Consider the following 18,446-nt stretch of genomic DNA (forward strand, 5'->3'; position numbering starts at 1 on the left):
AAGTCTTTGTTAACAATTACAGAGGTCAAATGCTTCCTGTAGTTCTTCACCAGGTTTGCACACACTGCAGGAGGGAGTTTGGCCTACTCCTCCATGCAGATCTTCTCTAAATCTGTCAGATTTCGGGGCTGTCACTGAGCAACACAAAGTTTCAGCTCCCTCCAAAGATTTTCAAATTGGATTTAGATCTGGAGACTGGCTAGGCCACTCTAGAACTTTGATATGCTTCTTACGGAGCCACTCCTTGGTTTTCCTGGCTGTGTGCTTTGGGTCATTGTCATGTTTTCACTCAGCCATGACCCATCTTTAATGCTCTGATTGAGGGAAGAAGGTTTTTGCCCAATATTTCACAATACATGGCCCCGTTCATCCTCTCCTTTATACAGTGCAGTCGTCCTGTGCCCTGTGCAGAAAAACACCACCAGAGCATGATGCTTCCAGCCCCATGCTTCACTGTAGGTATGGTATTATTGGGATGATACTCATCATTCTTCTTCCTCCAAACATGGCGAATGGAGTTAAGACCAAAAAGTTCTACTTTGGTCTCATCTGACCACAGGACTTTCTTCCATGACTCCTTTGGATCATCCAGAAGGTCCCTGGCAAACTTCAAATGGGCCTTGACATGGGCTGACTTAAGCAAGGGAACCTTCCTTGCGATGCATGACTTTAAACCATGACGTCTTAATGTATTACTGATGGTAGCCTTGGAAACGGTGGTCCCAGCTCTCTTCACGGCATTGACCAGCTCCTCCCGAGTAGTTCTGGGCTGATTCTTGACCATTCCTAGCATCATTGATACCCCACGAGGAGAGACCCTCCGTGGGGCCCCAGTCTGAGGGACACTGACAGTCATCATTAGCCTCTTCCACTTTCTGACAATTGCTCCAACAGTTGTTCTTTTTTCACCAAGCTGCTTGGCAATTGCCCCGTAGCCCTTTCCAGCTTTGTGAAGGTCTACAATTTTGTCTCGTGTCTTTTGATAGCTCTTTGGTTTTGCCCATGTTGCTACTTAGACTTTTGACTGATTTTGGGGTGTACCGGTGTCTTTATGAAAGCTAACAACCTCAAACAGGTGCTACTAAATTAGAATCATGAGCAGAGTGGAGCTGAACTATTTAAAAGCAAAATAACAGGTCTTTGAGGGTAAGAAATCTGGCTGAAAAGCAAGTGATCAGATACTTATTTGACACAGTAATTTACAAATAAATTGCTAAAAAAAATCATACAACGTGATTTCTGGATTTTTATTTTTAGATTCTGTCTTTTAAAGCGGAAATGCACCTATGGTGAAAATTCTAGACCCCTCCATGATTTCTAAGTAGGAGATATTGAAAAATCACAGGGTGATCAAATACTTATTGACCTCACTGTATATATATATATATATATATATATATATATATATATATATATATATATATATATATATATATATATATATATATATATATGTATATATATTTTATTTATTTATTTATTTTTTTTTAATCACTGCCACGATTTTATGATCTGAGACAAATTTGGGAAATCCTTAAAGATTCCAGAAATCCTAGGCTAAAATCTGTCATCTTTGAACCATTGGTTTGACATGTTTGACAGCCGCTTAATGCCCGTTGTGATCAGATTTTTCCTCCAATTAAGTTCTGGCAGTGTCAGAAGATTTCAGACACTTTCCTACATTGTGACAATAGCTGCAATGAGCTTCATTCCAAGAACCAATAGGACCACCGAATCTGATGATGCAATCCATTTACAATTTAAATGACCATGGGGAAATGTCAAAACAGTTTTTTTTTTTCTTCCTAATTCTGTTATTGAGGCGCGCTGTGCGCAAAATTGCCACTACAGATTGTTTACTTTTACTATAAGGAATCATTTCAGCTCATCATTTCATGCTGAATAGTGAAACTGTCACGGGTGGATGACATCAAACTCTGGGAGAGTTTATTTCTGTGCATAGTGCATCTTCATTGTCATTCAGTCTGACATCATGACAGCTGAGATCTTAGACTGACATGGGAACCATGTTCCTGCAGCCTGGCATGCTACAACCATTTAGGATTAAAAAAAAAATTGCAATGCGAGTCAGCCTTTAAACATCTTCATGATTCATGCCTATGCACTTCATTTATTGTACATTTAGTCCTTTGTTACCTTTTGTTAATAAATATTTATTACAGTTGTGTCTTTCTTGTGTTGATAGTACAGTAAAAGGACAAGGACTTGACAAATCAGACAATCTCACCATCCTTCAGATGTGACCAGATAATAAACACCTTAACATTTGTTTATTTTAATTAACAATATTTGATTGTTAATTATTTTGACAGTCAAACCTGTCTGGTGCCCCATTTAAAAGGAGTTATTTTGTCAGGGTTCTGTCAAGGAAAACTCAGGAGGAATCAAGTGCAGGTAAAACAATTATTTATTTCTGTGATCTGCAGAGGGGATTGAACATAACAAAAGATCCCAGCACGGGGTGCTGTAAATGCCACAAAAAGACACCAAGTCCTGGCAAAAAATAAACACCTGCAGCTGAGCACACAGATCCAGAGTCACTAGTCAGAGACCAAAAGGTCAGTGGAAATTCAAAGGCAATACTCAATAAGTCCAGCAGGGGGCGCACGGTGACTCAACTCGCCAGTCAATAACGGGCCAAGAAGAAAACCAAAAGTAATACTAAATGCATCCAGCAGGAGGCATGGTGGTCCAATTTTGCAGCCAATAAGGAGATTGCGGCGGCCAAACTACGGGTACCCAGGCGGGATGTGAGACGACCAGGGAGGGAGCGAGAAGATTGCTGGTGAGCGGAATAGAGGATAAGACTAGAGACAGGTGCGAATAATGAAATGATAATGATCTAATGAGTGGATAGACGAGTGGGTGGAGTGAAGCAGCGGAGCACATGGCGAGCTGTCAAAACAATGCCATGTGCACAGAGAAAAACAAACACAAATGACTGTGACAACATGCAGGTGACAGATCATGACATATTTATCCGTTATTCACTCACCTTAGGAGAGAAGTGACCAAAATATCAATATTAATATTAATACTGTTCATTATAATATTTGAGTCAAACCAAATAAATTATAACTACATTATTTGGTGCCCTACGAGAGGCTAACATATCAATACCAAAATATTGATGTTAATATTTTTTATAAGTTCAATCATCGCTTCATAATACACACATTAAAGTGTGTATAAATAACAGATAAATAACTCAGTTTTAAACGGGGTACCGGACAGCTTCGACTGACAAAATAATTAACTATCAAAAAATGGTAATTGAATTATACAAATGTAAAGGTGTTTATTATATGGCCAAATCTGAAGGATAATGAGATCGTCTGACCTGTAGAGCCCTTTACTGTATTATCAAGACCAGGAAGACACAATTGTAATAAATGAGTTTTTATTAACAAAAAGAATAAACAAGGGTAACTAAAATTACTAAATGTACAATAAATGAGGTGCATAGACACGAATCAAGAAGATGATTAAGCTGAGGATTGTTATTAATAATTGTTATCTTTTCTAAAGAAAAGCAAGAGTCTGATAAGGTAAACCTTATTCTAAAAAACAAACAACCAAGGAAGTTTTTGTTATTAACCCTCAGGGTTCTGAGGTGATTTTGGGGACCCTGAGATGTTTTGACATGCCCTGACATTTGTGCTTAGTTCAGTTACTTATTACATACAGTAGTACTGGCCAACATGTTTTTTTTTTTTTTTGTATTGCACAAACTGTGCTACAATAACATGTGAGAAATACTGATGTACATGCTTGCGTTTTTTTAGAAAAAAAAACTTATGCATAGTTAGTACGTTTTGGAGAAAAGATTTAGCTGAAATAAGGTCTAAAAAACCACACTGAATGTGCCTGATTAAGACTTTTGAGCAACCAGTCTTGCAGGCTAGAATATTTACTTCCCAATTATGTGAAAAATTATTCTATTCTCTCATTCAAAGAAAACATTACAATGAATTAAAATTTGTTAAATTCGTTTTGGATGATCTCAGCTCTATGCTTGAGTGACAATTTACACCTTGAGAGACAAAAGACACTCCCCCACTCACCCATCAAGGGCATTGTAAAGCAATGTCCATCTGCAAAAGCTAGCCCAAACTAAATGCTTGTTGAATTACTTGCTGTATGACCATGTAAACACCATGGGTAAACAATATACAGTGCTCAGCATATATAAGTATACAATTATAAGATATATATAAGTTTCACAAATCTCTCTTTTAAATTTATATTTTTAATAGGAAGCTATACAATATTATATTTGTGCATATACATTAGAATAGTCATTACTAAAGCAAAATCTCGAGCGTATCTAACAAAATAACTTACGATAGTGGTGTAGAAAAATAATAAATACAAATTTTAAAAAGAAAAAAATGTATTATCTTTTAATTTCTCAATATGTTTGGTGACTAAATATTATTTTTATAAATATATCTGTTTAAGAAATCTGTTTTGTTAAAAAAAAAAAAAAACACATTGCCTATATGCACTGAGAAATAAATAAAACTATTCATTTTCAAAATTGTCAGAATTATTAGCCCTCCTTTTTATTTTTTCCACAATTTCTGTTTAACAGGGAGAAGATTTTTTCAACACATTTCTAAACATAATAGTTTTAATAACTCATTTCTAATAACTTGTTTTATCTCTGCCATGATGACAGTAAATAATATTTGAATAGATATTTTTCAAATTGCTATTGTTCAGCTTAAAGTGACATTTAAAGGCTTAACTAGGTTAATTAGGTTAACTAGGCAGGTTAGTGTAATTAGGCAAGTTACTGAATAACGATGGTTTGTTCTGTAGACTATGGAAAAAAAAAATGAGCTTAAAGGGGCTAATAATTTTGACCTTAAAATGGATTTTAAAAAATTAAAACCTGCTTTCATTCTAGCCGAAATAAAGACTTTCTCCAGAAGAAAAAAAAAACGTTATCAGACATACTGTGAAAATGTCCTTGCTCTGTTAAACATCATTTGGAAAATATAAAAGAAAAAAATAATTCAAAGGGGGCTAATAATACTGACTTCAACTGTATGTATATATATATATATATATGTGTGTGTGTGTGTGTGTGTGTGTGTGTGTGTGTGTGTGTGTGTGTGTGTGTGTGTGTGTGTGTGTGTGTGTGTGTGTGTGTGTGTGTGTGTGTGTGTGTGTGTGTGCGTGTGTGTGTGTGTGTGTGTGTGCTGGAGAGAGAGTGAAAAAATCTTAACGCTCCACCATTTTTTTCTATGTCGATAGTGATATTGGTGCAGACAAAAAATGTATTTAATATTATGCAGAGGTTTATGAATAGGTATGAATAGTCAATCTAGGGCCATGTATACTTGCAGCATTAAAACAAGTTTTGCAATCATAAAATAAAGTATTGAGCAAAAGAAATTAAAAATTCGGCAAATCTCAAAAAAACTACAAAGGGAAAATAAAGTTTTGAGTAATAAAAAAATTGCTAACAAAAATAAAGAACTGCAAATTAAAATCAAGTAGTGCAAAAAAAAAGCTAAAATATTTGCAGTTTTTTTTAATTATACATATATTTGCAAAAAAAATTTTTTTCAATGTTTCCTTTGCAAAATCTCTCAAGTCAATTGCAGTGCTCATTTTTCTATGCTTTTCAGTCAACCATGAGTTTGCGATGTTGTTTTCTCTTTGAACTTCACATTTCTGTGCGTTTCACTTTCTGGCCCTGATTTGACAAGGGTCATGGGAACTGGGCCATGTACAGCATGCCAGCACCTGCCTCCAATGAACACACATCATCAGCTGGAGACATTGTGACACAGACGAAACCTACATGGCTGAGAGTGGGTTGTTGCCATAGACATCTAATAATATATTAAATATAAAATTAAATATAAAGCTAAGACACCCCATGAGTCGCTTTGGTCCTTTGCTCTGTTACATCAATGTGGCTACCATCTTTATCCAGTCATCAGTGTGTTATAAACAGACGCAACTGAATGGAGGACCTGCCATTTTCTCAGATACAAAATACAATAACGCTTATATTTATTAACTTATAATGTTATCGTGTGAAACACTCCAGTTACTTAAAAGTAAGAAGCTCAAACAGATCATTAATATTTTATGATTTAAAAAGAGATGCATTATTAATAAATGTATCTCTCTTTTCACAAGTTCTGTTTTCTTACAGTTTTGCTGTTTGTTTCGATGCACCTTGTAGAGTGGTAGAGTGGCTCCAGGTCCTACCAGAGCCTATGAGACAATGAACAATAGCAAAGAAAAATGTACAGCAGTAACCTATCTATATAACAGTGAATAAAAAATGTTAAAATTAATGAATCACATGTTATTATAATAGTATAAATTCTATACAATACCATAGAATAAATAATACATTATATTTGAAAGTACTAAAAATAGCAAATGAAATAGTATATAATATGAAACTGTGTATAATATGAGACTGTGTGTAGCTATGTATAAGACTAATTAGAGCATAAATAATACTAGTGGAATTACAAAAAAATTAATTCTATATTGAGTAATAATACTTATATAGCAGAAAAAAGACAAAAACAAAATATAGTGTGTAGCGAGTATTAATAACAACTACAATATGCAAGTAGCAAATTGTATAATGCATATTTTACACATCATTTAACAAATTCACTTGATTACATATCATATGCTAGATCTGCTCATTCCGCACAGCTCTTCTCAAGGACATCTGCTGTCAATCAAACAATTCATTAAACAATTTATATTATATAAAAATATAGAATCTTTTTCATTATTTTAGTAATACTTAGTAGTACTTAGTAGGTGTGAAGTTTACAACAGTTCAGACTTTAAAGAGTGAATTCAAAGCTCATTTCTGTTTGGAATTGCATTATAGCCACTAAACGGCAGCAATAGGCAACTTACTGGTTACTGATAGATCTTATATTTTTATAGTAAAAACACGGCTATTGCATTTAAAATCAAACTTATAACAATCCCACCTTTCAATTTAGACATTATTTTTCCACTTATGACTTAATAATTACACTGCAAGCTGATTATTATGTGTATAAATTTCAACAAAAAGCCTAATTAACATTTTGCTATATCTAAACCACTTGAACCATGCCAATCGCAGACTACATCTATATTAATAATGGTTATATAATATGTTATGTAATAAAATGGTAATGTAAAACACCAATCAAGTTTTTCATTCTCTAAACCATTTCAAAACAAAACTTTCATGTGAAAAGTGCTCAGTTTGGCAAAGGTGGTGCATCCTTATTTTGTTTAAGATAGACAACTAATAATAAGATAGAAAAAAACTATTGATAATGCCAACCAAATGTTGTTTTAATTTAGTTAATACAACTTCACTGATAAAGAAAATGCATTCATTTATTTTTTTTAAAGCAACCACACTGTTACAGCAATTTGACATGAATCTCTAATTTTCCAGTTTCTAGTAGTGGAGCTTTGCAGACAGGTTTGTTGAAATATTTTAGAGATACTCTTCAGCTCTTCTGAATTATCTTATCTCTGCGTGGAGGATCGGCTGCTGGGAAACTCCTTTTGCAAACAAAAAAAATAAATCACACTGTATTATTACGATTAATAAGTAATAATTATATAATAAGTGAAACGTAAGATGACTTTTCCTAGGAGAAGCACTTTAGCATCGAGAGCAACACTGTGTAAGTACATTTAGAATTGTTTTCAGTTGCTGTGTATGGTTAGAGAACACGTAGACTTGTTTTCAGCTGGTTGTGTATGGTTGTAGGACATTTAAACTTGTTTTCAGCTATCTGTGTATGGTACTAGAAAGTTTACCCACTGTTTCCTTGGTTACTGTAAGAGCTTGTGTGTCGAGCGCAGACGGTTTCGATCCCCCCTCCCCCCACGCCACAGTTTCAGGTGTTTTTACTCTGGAGGCGTGTCCAAATACCAGGTAAAACTATATATATTGAGCACAGTAGGTTTAGGTAGCAGGAGAAGCACTTTAGCATCGAGTGCATCACCGTGTAAGTACATTTAGACTTGTTTTCAGTTGCTGTGTATGGTTAGAGAACACTTAGACTTGTTTTCAGCTGGTTGTGTATGGTTGTAGGACATTTAAACTTGTTTTCAGCTATCTGTGTATGGTACTTGAAAGTTAACCCACTGTTTCCTTGGTTACTGTAAGAGCTAGTCTCATCGCGGCAGCGGTCGCGGCAGCCTCGTGTGAAGGCCGACAAGAGTAAAGACTATCGACTCTACCTGCGTGACTCCACCGAGCAAAGACACAGACAAAGCACTTGAGTACTTTTTACTTTATTATTTTACTTTATCTCTGCACTCATTATTGTTTTCCTTGCACTTTTATTATGTGTTTACTAATTGCTGTTGTCACTAACATTCGCAAAGCACGGGAGGTACGCTACAGGCACAATCCTCACAACCTTCGATCAATACATGTATCTGCTATTTCACAACTCTCTCTCTCTCCGTGGGTCTCTGGAATTGTCAATCTGCTGTTAACAAGGCAGATTTTATTCCCTCCATAGCTACTCATTCTGAATATAATCTCATGGCTCTAACTGAGACCTGGTTGAGACCGGAGGACACTGCTACACATGCAGCTCTTTCTACTAATTTCTCTTTTTCCCACACTCCTCGTCAGAAGGGGGTGGGGCTGGACTACTGATTTCCAAAGAACGGAAATTCACTCAGAGACCGGCCCTGCCAAAAATCAGCTCCTTTGAATTCCATGCAGTCACCATTATCCACCCCTTTTACATAAATGTGGTTGTCATCTACCGCCCACCGGGTACATTAGGTCACTTCTTAGATGAACTGGATGTTCTGCTCTCATCTTTTTCTAATTATGACACTCCCTTGTTTGTGCTAGGTGACTTCAACATTCACATTGAAAGACCTCAAGCTGCTAACTTCCAGACTCTGCTTGCCTCTTTTGACCTCAAAAGAGCACCTACTTCTGCTACTCACAAATCAGGTAATCAGCTAGATCTAATTTACACTCAACATTGCTTCACTGATTATCACTAGTAACTCCACTACAAACATCGGATCATTTCCTTCTGTCTCTCAACATCCACATTACTCCTGAGCCGCCACACACTCCAACTCTAGTTGCCTTTCGCAGAAACCTATGCTCTCTCTCACCCAATAGACTATCCACCATTGTTTCAGACTCTCTTCCTCCATCTTGCAAACTCTCTGCACTTGATACGAACAGTGCCACTGATACACTCTGCTCCACACTATGTCTAGACAGACTATGTCCTCTTACATCCAGGCCAGCCCGTGCCAGTCCTCTTGGACCCTGGCTCTCTGATGTTCTCCGTGAGCATCGCTCAAAACTTCGGGCTGCAGAGAAAATTTGGCGAAAAACTAAAAATCCTGAACAGCTCATAACATACCAAACTCTTCTGTCCTCTTTCTCGGCTGAGGTTACTTCTGCAAAGCAGACATATTTCCGTCAGAAAGTCAACAGTGCCGCCAATCCTCGCTTACTTTTTAAAACATTTTCCTCCCTCCTCTATCCTCCTCCTCCACCTGCATCCTCCACACTCACTACTGATGACTTTGCTACATTCTTTTGCACCAAAACTACAAAAATCAGTGCTCAATTTGCTGCACCTACAACAAACACGCAAGATACACCACCAACACCACACACACTCACCTCTTTTTCCCAGCTCTCTGAGTCTGAGGTGTCCAATCTCGTGCTATCTAGCCATGCAACCACCTGTCCGCTTGATCCCAATCCCTCTCATCTCCTGCAAGCCATTTCTCCTGCAGTCATACCAACACTGACTCACATAATTAACACATCTCTTGACTCTGGTTTATTCCCTACTTCATTTAAGCAGGCTAGGGTAACCCCACTGCTAAAGAAACCCAACCTGGATCAAACGCTACTTGAAAACTACCGACCAGTATCCCTGCTTCCATTCATGGCCAAGATTCTGGAGAAAGTAGTGTTCAATCAAGTCCTGGACTTTCTTACTCAAAACAACTTCATGGACAACAAGCAATCTGGCTTTAAGAAAGGCCACTCAACTGAGACTGCCCTGCTCTCGGTCGTGGAGGATCTTAGACTGGCTAAAGCAGACTCTAAATCATCTGTCCTCATCTTGCTGGATTTATCAGCTGCTTTTGACACTATAAACCACCAGATCCTGCTATCTACGCTTGAGTCAGTGGGCGTTGCAGGCACTGTTTTTTAATGGTTCAGATCATACCTCTCTGACAGGTCATTCAGGGTGTCTTGGAGGGGAGAGGTGTCCAATCTACAGCATCTAAACACTGGGGTACCTCAGGGCTCTGTTCTTGGGCCACTTCTCTTCTCCATCTACACGACATCTTTAGGACCAGTCATCCAGAAACATGGATTTTCCTACCACTGCTCTGCTGATGATATCCAGCTATACCTCTCTTTTCACCCTGATGATCCCTCGGTTCCAGCTCGCATCTCAGCCTGCCTGTCAGACATTTCACACTGGATGAAAGATCATCATCTTTAGCTTAACCTCGCGAAAACGGAAATGCTTGAAGTTTCTACCAACCCGGGGCAACCATCACTGCATCCAAAATGGTAAAAAGCCTTGGAGTAACGGTTGATGACCAGCTAAACTTCTCTGATCACATTTTCCAGAACTGCTCGATCTTGCAGATTTGCACTCTATAACATCAGAAAGGTCCAACCCTTCCTATCTGAACATGCAGCTCAACTCATTGTTCAAGCTCTTGTTCTCTCCAAACTGGATTATTGCAACTCTCTACTAGCCGGGCTTCCAGCTAACTCTATCAAACCTCTTCAGCTGCTTCAGAACGCAGCTGCACAAGTGGTCTTTGATAAACCCAAAAGAGCCCGTTTGCACTGGCTGCCAGTTGCTGCTCGCATCAAATTCAAAGCTCTGATGTTTGCTTACAAAGCGACCTCTGGCTTTGCTCCTTCTTATCTGCTCTCACTTCTGCGGATTTATGTGCCCTCCAGAAACTTCGTGGTTTCATCCCTAAGAGGGAAGAAATCACTTTCCCAAACTCTCGCATTCAATGTGCCCAGTTGCCCAGAGTCACTTGCTGTCTTCAAGAAACGACTAAAAACTCAACTATTTAGTCTCCACTTTCCTTCCTAATCTGTAACTGCCTCTCTGGCTATACCACTAACTGTACTCCTCTCTCAAAAAAAAAAAACTTTACTAATGCTTTGCTTCTTAGACTTTACACACCTGAAACTTGCCTATAGCACTTATTCACTGTTGCTCTTATAGTTGTGTAAATTGCTTCCTTGTCCTCATTTGTAAGTCACTTTGGATAAAAGCGTCTGCTAAATGACTAAATGTAAATGTAAATGTCCTAATGATACACTACACCAAAGGATAGAAATTACAGACTTATACAAATAATTCCGGCTGGTGAAAAAACTAGCTGTCTAATATTTTGGCCTTTACTCCCTCATGAAACATTACTATAGTAATTTATAGAAAATACTAAAATACTTTTATATTACTTGTATAAAATACTTGTATTTTTGAACCATAATATAGATATAATATAGAATCACTCTGTTAACATAATTAATCTGGTGATTCTATAGTTGCTATTGTAACACAACAATACACCACAGTTTACTGTAGTAAAATGAAAGTAGTGTTTATTAATTTATCAAATCACATCACCCTGCCTCCTCAATTCTTTTTACAGGACATATCAATAATTTGTTTACAGCTATTTTAATTTATAAACAGATGTTAGCAATAAATAAATAAATAAAATAAAATAAATATATATATACATATCTATATATATATATATACATATAATGGTAAGTGGTAAGATAGGCTAACGTTAAACTTTTCAAATTCATGGAAAGCTTTCAAGGCTATCTGTTGATTGTTAACAACAAAGCTGTTACAACAAAAATCAACAAAACAGGGTAATAAAATCTGTCTTACCTGTGAAATGTAATTCCCAGAGTGTTTTACTGTTTGACGATTTAAACAGCCCCTTACAAAAACAAAGGATTCAGTTGTTTTACTTAATCTTGATTAGACTTATGACAGTGATTCCTGGCTGATTCCCTTTGTGTCACAATAGTTGCGTTTGACTTGAACCATAGCTTCAGCCAGTGATCAACGAGATTAGCAAAGCGCAGGCGGGGGCGAATCTGAAAACGGAGCCGTCAAACTGGACAGCTGGACACTTAGGGGCTCAAAGTTGCTGCAGTCATGATGACCGAAATCATCATTTAATTTTTTATAACAACAAAAGATTTACAGTACAAATAAAACAAAATAGTCTCTACAAACTATAGTTAATTTTTAAACAATAAGGGAATTATGAATTAAATATATAACAAATGCATGAGAGAAATAAGGGGAAATGAGAGGGTAAAATAAACAAAAACGAATAGACGTATTAAATACAAAGCAATAAGCACAAATTTTAGGAGTTTAAAAATTTTGAGCTTTGCATTATTTTTTATAATCTTTGCTTAATACTTTATTTTTTGTTTGCAAAACTTTCTTTTATGTTGCAAGTAAACATGGCCCTAGATTGACTCCATAAACAGGGAACTGTACAAAAGTGTATAAAACAGTTTTGTACAGGCATACTGTATGGACAGCTCTTCATTGTCATGCCACATTGCACATAAAATTCCCTGACACTAAAACAAAGAGAAGCATTGAATGTTTTCTGTGGTAAGTGCAGATTTGCAGTTTGTCACATTTGTTCAAAATGTTTATTAAAAAAATGATTCTTTTGAAAAATTATAACGCTCATTAAAACATTCATTTGGATATAAAACAACCATATTTTCACTTATAACCCTCTCACTGTGAAAAAATTACAACTTGTATCTGTGCTTCCATGTCCACAGGATCCTTACCAAAAGAGCATGCAATGCTCAGTAACCTCTCTGAAACAGACTAACTCTGAAACATAACTTGCTCCAGAGCAGGTTATCTTCAGAGAGTAAGTTGCTATGGTTATTTACATATCCCAAAAGTTTCATCTGTTTTTTAAATGAAAAGCTGAGGTTATCCAGTTACTCTTAAACTTATCTGAGTATGTAACATAACATGCTTTCTGGAATACCCCTAGACATTGAAGTATATAGAACATTGTTTGGATTTTGCCTCAAACTGTGTGTGAACAAAAACTTGGGCGACAAGTAGGGTATACTAACATACAAAATCATATTTACTTGTTTATTACATGCCTACATGTTTATTCCTCAGCATGTTCGGCAGTGTAGAACTGGACAATCTAAATCCAAGGATGGTAACCCATGTTCACATTAAAGTCGTGTACAACCTGGAGGGACCCTTTATGTAAGAATGAGTACATTTCTTGTTGATAGTCTAACGTACTGACAAAGTAGTTACTGTACCAAGCACTTTTTTCTTTTACAATGTTAATTTTAAGTGACTATAGGTCTTATTTGAAATTTGTCTAAATGTAATGAAAACCTTTTTTTTAGATGTTCTATACTTTAACTGGCAATGTTTAACAACATGCGTAAATATGATTCAGTTGTATTTTTATATGACACATCTGATCATCTTTTTTCTGTCTAGGGAATCATGCACTCAGGGATCAATTGTTGGACTTATAGAAGTTTTAAAACAACGAGAGTTCCACTGGACCTGCACAGACAATGACTTTAATGTTTGAATTACTTTTACAAAGTGTTTGAATTGGTAAGCCAAGCAACTGTAACAGCATTAACTTAAAAATAACCACATAAAGTTTTTAATTGTAATCATGGAGAGAGAACTAGCAAATGGGCAGAGGCTTGGGCCCAATCCCAGTTGTATTTTTGTACCCCACATTTTTGTAAAACCAAGTGTGAAGGGGAAGGGCCTTAAAATTTACCCCTAAGAATTGGGACAGCACTACAGCATCTGCACACGTCATCATATTTCACCACGATCTCCTGCTTCATATGAGATGACATAATCGCGACTGCTGTAGTTATCCAGTTGCTTTATTTTTTGGTAATTATTTTTAAGAAATCACTGAAGGCATATATCATGTTATCATAATGATCTAATGTGGCAATAAGATCATAACTGTACTGCGTATTTACATAGTGGCCATATTCATCTATGTAAACACACAAAAAACAACACTAACATTAAAGCAGACACTGTAAAAAGCTCATTCCCAGCCACTAAACTTTTCTGACAGGGTATTCAAGTGTCATCGAGTGACAGTATCTAGTGTCACTGCTATACAGGAGTTATATGGATTAAGGAAAAAAGAGGAAGTGGTGGTATCAGAAAGAAGAGTGATATCAAAACAAGAGGAGGTCGTGGTATCAGAAAGAAGAGTGGTGATATTATAAGGAAGGCCTGATACACAAGGTAGTAGTGGTGTGGTTTTCAATGCAAGCGTGACACCACTGAATGTCTGTAAGATGAAACAAAAGGATTCTCTGAACGTCCCAGGCTATCCCAATTACTCAATGACCTCAGAAATTTTCTGTGTTCCAGCAAGGATTTTCATGGTGATTGGATGCACAGTGCTTTTCCCAAGGCGTCTGAAATCATCGCTTCAGGACTACCACCTCTAGAAATCTGCGTATCTCAGATTTCCAGGAACTCTACCTTTAAGGATAAAGACATACATGTCCCCGACATCAGAACCACTGCCTCTAGAAATCTCCAGTTCTGCGCGTTCCAGAATCTCCAGATTTCTTCTTCTCAAAGCTCAAGAGAGCTAAGTCTGCTTGTTCCATGCCTCAAGACCTGGAAGAAGATCCAGCTTCTTCTAACCACAGCGTCAACGACAGAAACATATATATATATATATGGTCCGTAATGTACACCAGCTGCACAATCCTCAAGCCCAATCAGCCACACCGGTCGCTCATGAAGAGAGAGAGATATAAACAGCACGAGAAGACAAGCGAGTGAGTGCATTCTGACAAGAAACCTCCATGCTAACTATTCTCTGTTCTACCTCGCAGAATCGAGTGGCTGATTGGAGCTGACACCCACTGCTACCCCTTCACAGACCCGAGAACATCACAATAATCACCACCACCAAAACACAGCACTTTCTGGGACTGAAGGAGGTTCACCTCTTACATCCGTGTGTGTGTATAATTTCCCTCTTTATCTCACCACTACATATATATATATATATATATATATATATATATATATATATATATATAGATAGATAGATAGATAGATAGATAGATAGATAGATAGATAGATAGATAGATAGATAGATAGATAGATAGATAGATAGATAGATAGATAGATAGATAGATAGATAGATAGATAGATAGATAGATAGATAGATAGATAGATGTCCTCAGTTCTTTGTTATTTCAGAATAAGGTTTACCTTATCAGACTTTAGCTTGTCTTTGGAAAAGATAACAGAGTTATTAATCACAATCCTTAACTTAATCACCTTCATTTAGTAATTTTAGTTACCCTTGTTTACTATTTTGTTAATAAATACTCATTTATGACAATTGTGTCTCACTTGTGTTGATAATAGAGTAAAAGGCTCTAAAAGTCAGACGATCTCATTGTCCTTCAGATTTTGCCAGATAATAAACACCTTTACATTTGTATAATTTAATTAACAATGTTTGATTGTTAATCATTTTGACAGTCAAACCTGTCTGGTGCCCCATTTAAAAGGAGTTATTTATCTGTTATTTCTACATTATTTGGTGCCCTACGAGAAGCTAAAAATCAATATTAGTATTAAAACCAAAATGCTGATGTTAATATTTGTTTTAAATCCAATTATCACTACAATAATTGGTGCCCTCGTGTGAGGCTAAACTATCAATATTAATATCATAACTAAAATATTGATAGTAATATTTATGATAAATCCAATTATCACTAAACCTGACACTGCCAGAATAAGGTTGCAATCATGCAGACAAAAAGACAATATTCAACCATGTTCGATTCAACTGTGGGTTGCTAAAAAATCTGAGACAAGATTCACTGAATAGCACAGTGATTATGCCAGCAAAAAAAAAGAAGTACCTCAAGAAAACTTTCTAACTACTAGTCTGGGTTGTATTTCAAGGGAACATCATTCTTACGATGTATCTTTAGTTGTTCCTTACTGTTAATTCTAAATCATCCATTATGCTTTTACTAGTTTTGTCTGCTGCTAAATAGATTAAATCACCAGATTCTACTGTTCACCCTTTTGACTAATTTGACTAATTGATTAATTCTGAGTGTGCCATGCACAGGTGAGAGGGCTTGACAATCCTCATGTACAAACACTCTGTCGTGGGGAAAAAAATGTCAACAAGGATGAATCCAAGTGCAAGTGATGATTTATTAACAACCTGACATCACAGACAAACAGGTACAAGAAAGTACAAAAAAAGAAACAAATGCAGAACTTAAACGGCTGAACACCATCGCTGCAATGAGTGCTGCGATATGTGAAAAACACACATACAAAAAGAAAACTTATCTACTTTAAGGATGCCTTGCTCTCTAGCAGGTTTTCTTACTAGTATAATCAAATGTACATAGACGATTAAAACAGAGACAGCTCATGTTATCACAGAATCATTTCAAAGAATGAATTCTTTCACAGAGTAAAATTCACATGTAGTGACGATGTTCAAATAGCATCAAATGTCCAGTTCCACATGAGAGGTTTCCGAGAATTACACTACTGAATGTCTGCAAGGCGAAACAAAAGGATTCTCTGAATGTCCCAGGATATCCGAATTGCTCAAAGACTTCAAGACTTGGTAACTGAAATCACAGTGCTTTTCCCAAGGCATCTGTAACCATCGCTTCAAGACCACCACCTTCAGAAATCTGCATGTTCCAGATTTCCAGGAATTATACCTTCTAGGATTAAGACGTCAGCGTGTCCCCGACATCAGAACCACCACCACCAGAAATCTCCAGTTCTGTGTGTTCCAGAATCTCCAGATTTCTTCTTCTCAAAGCTCAAGAGAGCTAAGTCTGCTTGTTCCATGCCTCAAGACCTGCAAGAAGATCCAGCTTCTTCCAACCACTGCATCGATGGCAGAAACATAAATATATCACTTTCCAACCCTCTAACAGAGACCTTGACATAGTGTGTTTCAGTATAAAATATTCTAATTAATTAGATGTTTAATACTAATATTCATTGATAAAAACTTCCGCAGTTCTTTTTTATTTTAAAATAAGGGTTACCTTGTCAGACTCTAGCTTGTCTTTAGGAAAGAAAACAGAGTTATTAATCACCTTCATGACTCATGCCTATGCACTTCATTTATTGTACATTAAGGTAATTTAGTTACCCTTGTTTACTATTTTGTTAATAAATACACATTTATTACAATTGTGTCTTCCTTGTGTTGATAATACAGTAAAAGACTCTAGTCAGACGATCTCATTATCCGTCAGATTTCGCCAGATAATAAACACCTTAACATTTGTATATTTCAATTAACAATATTTTATTGTTCAGGTTTTACAGAAAAAAAAAAATTTCCTTGGTTTTACAGTAAACTACTGGCAGCTGGGTTGCCAGCAATTTACAGTTTTTTTAGTCTAGAAAGAGCTTTATTGCCAGGTATGTTCTCACATACGAGGAATTTGTTTTCGTGACAGAGCTTCTACAGTGCAACAGGATAACAGAGACAGGACAAAAAAACATAATAAATATAAAGGATAGAGTAAATGAAGTAAATAAAGTAAGTAGTGAGTGCAAATATACAAATTGACAAGTGTATGTACGTGTTTATTACTATATACAATGTTATATGTGCAGCTGTTATGTGCAAATTGGCATGTAAAGTGTGTTGTTAAATAAGTGTATATGTGTATAAAAGTGTATAGCAGTAGTGATGTTGGTTCCACAATTATTATCATCAAGTGTTCATGAGATGGATTGCCTGAGGGAAGAAACTGTTTCTGTGTCGGGCTGTTCTGGTGCGCAGTGCTCTGTAGCGTCGACCAGAAGGTAAAAGTTCAAAGAGGCAGTGTGCTGGGTGTGAGGAGTCCAGAGTGATTTTGGCAGCCCTTCTGCCCTACTTCTGTAGTTTAAATTAACATTATATTACTGTTAAAATAATTTTTTACACTGTGTTTTTAAGTCTCACACATTTAACCCTTCAAGCCCCAGAGCAAATACCTTAGTCAATCACGGGGTCGGGGGCGGGGTCAGTCAAAAAAAGCTAAAAAGCCCAAGTAAAGTTTTAAAAACAACAGTAAAGTTGCAAGTGAAAACCAAGAGATCTGACTGAGTTTGCAATACTGCTTATTTTGACCTCACTGCTGGCTGGGAAAAGCATGTTTTCAGGCCTAATACGACTGCAGCTCTGCACAAGAAGTTTGGCCAGAGGAGAAATGGTAAATGGTCATGCCCAACTGAGCCTGGTTTCTCTTAGCTTTTTCCTTCACTTTTGTCAATTGGTGAAGATTGTTTGCC

At 36.6% G+C, this 18,446-nt stretch overlaps 1 protein-coding gene across 1 annotated transcript in view; it reads left to right on the top strand.

Moving 5' to 3' along the window:
- LOC130218082 (ADP-ribosyl cyclase/cyclic ADP-ribose hydrolase 1) overlaps positions 1 to 15,141 on the top strand; it is a gene marked incomplete at its 5' end in the record, with an annotated part of 55,607 nt that extends 40,466 nt beyond the window's left edge. Inside the window, 2 exons of the mRNA XM_056450113.1 lie at positions 13,257 to 13,349; positions 13,596 to 15,141. Of these exons, the coding sequence (XP_056306088.1) occupies positions 13,257 to 13,349; positions 13,596 to 13,692 (190 nt within the window). The remainder of the gene's footprint in view (positions 1 to 13,256; positions 13,350 to 13,595) is intronic.
- Positions 15,142 to 18,446: the final 3,305 nt, after the last annotated feature.

Source organism: Danio aesculapii, chromosome 24, assembly GCF_903798145.1.
Source record: "Danio aesculapii chromosome 24, fDanAes4.1, whole genome shotgun sequence".
Taxonomy (NCBI): domain Eukaryota; kingdom Metazoa; phylum Chordata; class Actinopteri; order Cypriniformes; family Danionidae; genus Danio; species Danio aesculapii.